General features: G+C 40.7%; 1 protein-coding gene across 1 annotated transcript in view; it reads right to left on the reverse strand.

Moving 5' to 3' along the window:
- mybbp1a (MYB binding protein (P160) 1a) overlaps nucleotides 1–4,914 on the reverse strand; it is a 37,334-nt gene that overhangs the window by 20,990 nt on the left and 11,430 nt on the right. The window contains exons 9-11 of the mRNA XM_008428674.2: nucleotides 3,249–3,532; nucleotides 3,075–3,185; nucleotides 553–681 (exon numbers count right to left, since the gene is read on the reverse strand). Of these exons, the coding sequence (XP_008426896.1) occupies nucleotides 553–681; nucleotides 3,075–3,185; nucleotides 3,249–3,532 (524 nt within the window). The remainder of the gene's footprint in view (nucleotides 1–552; nucleotides 682–3,074; nucleotides 3,186–3,248; nucleotides 3,533–4,914) is intronic.

The following is a 4,914-nucleotide window of genomic DNA, read 5'->3' on the forward strand; positions in this document are numbered from 1 at the left end:
CATCCAGTGGGTGGCTCATCCAGTGGGTGGCTCATCCAGTGGGTGGCTCATCCAGTGGGTGGCTCAGGTTGCAGGCTGAAAATATGTGCTCTCAATTTATGGCAGAAAAATTCCCCCATACCGGTGAAGCAAAAACTATGCTACTTAAGTTCTAGGTAGGACATATTTACAGACAAAGGTTCTTATTTTTAATCTTAAATGTAAAATGTATATTTTTTGTACAGTTTTGGCTTAAATACTACTCTGAGTGTGTCATTCTTTCTGAAAATGGACTTTTTTGAGTCTGTACACTCAAGTAGCTAATAATCGAATATTAAATTAGTTGAAGATCTTTTCAGTAATTCAAATAATTACAATTAATCTTTGTTGTTTTCCTTATATGGTGCAGGTTGCTTTACAGCCTACATGCAAACAGTAAGGAACATAGATGAATGTTTTTCTTGAACTCAAAATCTCTCTCTGAAATTACTCCAAGATAAACTTCTCTTTCTTGTTAGTTTCATAAAAATAAAAATACTGCAATAAATAAACGTTAGAAAAAAGTTGTCTAACCCGAAGAATGAATTAACAAGGGCTCCTCTGGTTTCGTCATCCAGTGGGATGGAAGGATTTCTGCTCGTCTCTGCGATATCCGAGGTAGTAGCCTTCTTGGCGCTGAAGAAAGCATGGAAAAAGACAAACCTGGAAAAGATATGAAACAAGCTCAGCTTTACAGAGGACGTTGCCGGCTAGGAGCCACATTTTGATGCTCAATTTGGATATTTTGTTGAAATCAGATCTGTTTTTGCATGGTCATTCATATTAATAATTAAACTTGACCTCAATGAGACTTTTGTGTGAACGTTCTAGGCATGCGCAGAAGAAGAACATTCACATCACACAGCAGCGCATGGTTTACAGCAGTGGTCCCCAACCTTTTCATTACCGCAGACCGGGGTGCAGGGGTGTGTGTGTGAACCGTCAGATAAAGCTTCTGCATGTTGGTGTTCCCACTAAATATTGAATAATATGCCCTATTTGGGTTGTCTTGGCCTTTTTATCGCAGCCTGTGGGGTTTTCCCTGCCTGGGAACGAGAATACAACCTGCTGAATGTGACAGGTAGCCAATCAGAAAGCGCGGTGACGTCAGAACAGAGGGGAATCCTAAACAGCTGACATATCGCGCAACTGAGAGTCAGGTAGATATCGGAGATGATATGTGGAAATGTTTATTATTAAATCTAAAGGTCATTATTGTTTATTCAGTTAAAAATGTTAACTATGAAACAACATATTCACCTCCAAATCATAGTGCAGCAAATAGAGCGGCTGCTCCTGTCGCCTTTTATCCACTGCCTTTTCTTTTTGTTACGTCTTTTATCTCTTAAAATGATTCCACAAACTATCACTATTGTTTCTACATCGTCATCCGTGTTTGGTTATTCTAAATTCCCGTATCCTATGTTGGGGGTTTTACTGGATTATCCTCTGGAATCGGGATGTTCTGACTGGAATCGGTTCGTGTTGCTCCTGCCTTGGACACACGAACCGATCCAACCTGTTGGACTTTTATCAGCTCTGTGGTCACAGAGGTTTGGATAATCGGCCGACATTCTTAAATCTTTCGGTCTAAACCAGACTTAAGACTCACAAGCTCTACTCATCTCCTCTCGACCACTGCCCAAACGCTCTGACTCTGGTCGCTATGGTAACGTGTACATATCCCTTCAAAATAAGATGCAGATGCGCCACAAAAACGAACATTTTACTTTTGTGAAAAGTTTAACTCACGATAATGACTAACGGAGCCCTGAGCTTGTTTCTCTGCAACCAGACGGTCCCATCTGGGAGTGATGAGACAATGACACCTGAAGTGTTGCTTATATCCACAGCCTGCTTGGTCTCTACGTGGCAAAGCAGCTTGAAGCTTCATTGCCTCATTAGCAGCCGGTCGCCGCATGTTACGCAGAGCGGCTTGTAATGTGGGACTCACCTACCGGTCCGGGATAAATCCATTCTCCTGTCTCTTCTCTGGGCCTTTTCCCCTTTGCAAAGAAACTTTCCAAAGACGTCTGATCTGTTTCTTACTCATTTTGCTGCTTGTGGGCTCAATGTTGGCGCGCAAGTAACCGAGAGAATCCGGTTAAAGGATTTTCAAAATAAAAGATCCTCCAGACTCAAATAATATATCAAATGGAAATATTTAATTATTTCTTGCGCGGCCCGGTGCCAATTGGTCCACGGACCGGTACCAGTCCGCAGCCCGGGGCTTGGGGACCACTGGTTTACAGAAGTAATAATGTGTAGATCAAGTTCTCTGGCTATGGGAGCCGACGGTATTGTCACAAGATCATAACAAGATGAAGGAAGCTAATAAAACAAAGGCACAACTAATAACAGCCTTTTGTTTAGGATTGACTCCAATGGTAAAATTAGCACGTGGCAATTGTAAATTATTTCTCTGTTATTCCAAAACAATGTTATCACTTATTTGGCTTTAAAAAATTGGACTGATGATTCTAACTCAGTTTAATGATCATTTGAGATGATTCCTCCCAAAAAGAGTCCAGGACAACACCATAAACGATAAAAATTATGATGAAAAACTATTTATGTCTCTTGTAGTTAGTCTTGTGGTTGTGAATGGACTTTGATTTATACCACTAAACTGCACACATTTACTCAAATTTTCAAATTTGCTGATATTTATTGATGCTCTTGTGGAAAAACAGTACAAAGATAAACTTTTCAGATAATGTCGGTTTTGTTTTTCGTTTGTTTAACATCATTAATGGAAATTTATTGAGACAACGATAAATCAAATTTTTTTTTATCATGATCCATGATAAATGATAAGATAAGTGCCCACCACTAATTATGACATGTCGTATATCAATGGCATAAAAGCTGGATAAAAATGACATGACTGTTCAGAGTGAAAGCACTTTGAAAACAATCGGAGGGGAGAAAAAGACTGGAATTTGGCCGTTCAGATTGCAGTGGAAAAGTTGGACATAGCTTGCATATGGGCAAAATAAATGGATGTGGATGGCATTTGTTTGCTGTATGAATGTAGCCTAAAATGCTGGTCTCACCTGGCCACATCCATGATAAGATCCTCATGCTTTTTCACTTGATGGTTGTTGATGATTGAGGCGAGGCGAGCGACGATCCACTTCCTCAGGCGGAATATCGAGCTCTCTTTCCTAAACGAGAGAACGTCAACGTAATCACAAGAAGAGAGAAATATTATCTGAATCAACACTCACTGCTCTTTGCTCTCGTCTTTCTGCTTGCGGGTGCTGAAGTCCAGCAGACGGTCCGACTGAGGCTGCAGGAACGTCCCTTTGAGCCAGTCCACGTAGCTCCGTAGAGCCGCCGGCTCCAGGTGCTGCACCACCTGCCACACCGACGGCACCACGGGGTAACCGTTGTTGGTCAGTGAGGAGAAGCTCACCATGACCACCAGCTGTTTGTCAGAGTTCCGACAGTTCTGAAGAAAGTCTGACACGTAGGTGTCCATTTCCGGGGCCAGTTTAAATCGGTCCGGTTTCTGACGGAGAAAAATCAGGGATTATGATCATCCAGTTGCTTTCGATTACATCCAGGAGGGGATTAAATTTGAAAAAAAAAATCACCAATCACCAATAATCAGCCAAAATTATTGAAAAAGTAATCATGTAATTCTAATGCATTTTTTAAGCAGTAAAATTTGTTAATCACGGTTTTGTGGAGCACTTCAGATTTTATTGTGTTGAACTTTTTTGAGTTTCTCTCAAAATGTTTGGTATTGTAGTCTTTGGATGTGTAGCAATTCAAATTATGTACATTTAGCTTTAAATAAAAATAAAATAACAATTCTAAACTTTTTCCACCTATAGCTTACATACATGCTCCTTTTCTCTGCAAAACTCTCAATTCACCATTTATTTCTTTGTTTTTCCATCCTTGTATCCAGACTTCTCTGCTACGACCCCCTGAAAAGTTTCCTTTAGTGCATTTATTGTGGGACTGCTGCAGAACAGCCAGACTCAAAAACAGTTGCCTCCAGGTGGCCATCAGATTCCTCAACAATCCCATCACTAAGACTGTCTGATAAACAGAAACTTTCCATAAGTAGGAAAGAAATAAAAATACTTCCAAACTATTTATACTATTTCTGAGTTATTATCGCGGAGTAATAAGTCATCTGACAGTTTTGCCTGCGTCTCTATTGTGCTGGTTGTCTGAATGGTTTAAAGGGCCGTTTTCATGTGCAATTCCATCTCAACCTTAAACAAACATGCAGTGAAAAAATCAAGTTTCAATAAGTTTTTTGCACCAAAGAGTTAATAATAATAAACACGTTTTCACTGAAGCCATATGAATGTGAAAGGTAAGAGCCATATGAATGAAATAAGTCATTATTGATATGACAGGAACATTAAGCTTTGACACTTGGGTGGTGGGTGTGTCGATGTAGGCGTGACTGTCACCATCACCAAGTAAGAATGGGAAGGTTACTGGCTTTGTGTGGATGAGGAGGTGGGTGCACAGGGTGGCCACAGTTTCTGTTGACCGTGTTTTGGTGCCATTGATTGTTGGCACTTGTGTACTGGTCCTGGTCAGTCTGAGATTCCCCAAGTAAACCCAGTGCAGCCCTCTACCACCATTTGAGGCATATTTAGGCTCTTTAAATATGCATTTAAAATGTTAAATTGACATTTGTGACTGTATACAGAATAGATCAGAAAATATTGTAGTAATCATATTGCGAGGGAACGCAAAAGAATTTTTTCCCCCATGTCCCTAGAGGGCTCCGTAAAAATTCACTCTTAAGATGCTTTTGATGCAAATATTTTTTGTATGTTAGCATCTAACATAGCGGTTCTCAACGTGGGCGATACCGCCCCCCAGGGGGCGTTCAGAGGACGGCAGGGGGCGCTGGCGGACATT

This window comes from Poecilia reticulata, linkage group LG14 (assembly GCF_000633615.1).
Source record: "Poecilia reticulata strain Guanapo linkage group LG14, Guppy_female_1.0+MT, whole genome shotgun sequence".
Taxonomy (NCBI): Eukaryota; Metazoa; Chordata; class Actinopteri; order Cyprinodontiformes; family Poeciliidae; genus Poecilia; species Poecilia reticulata.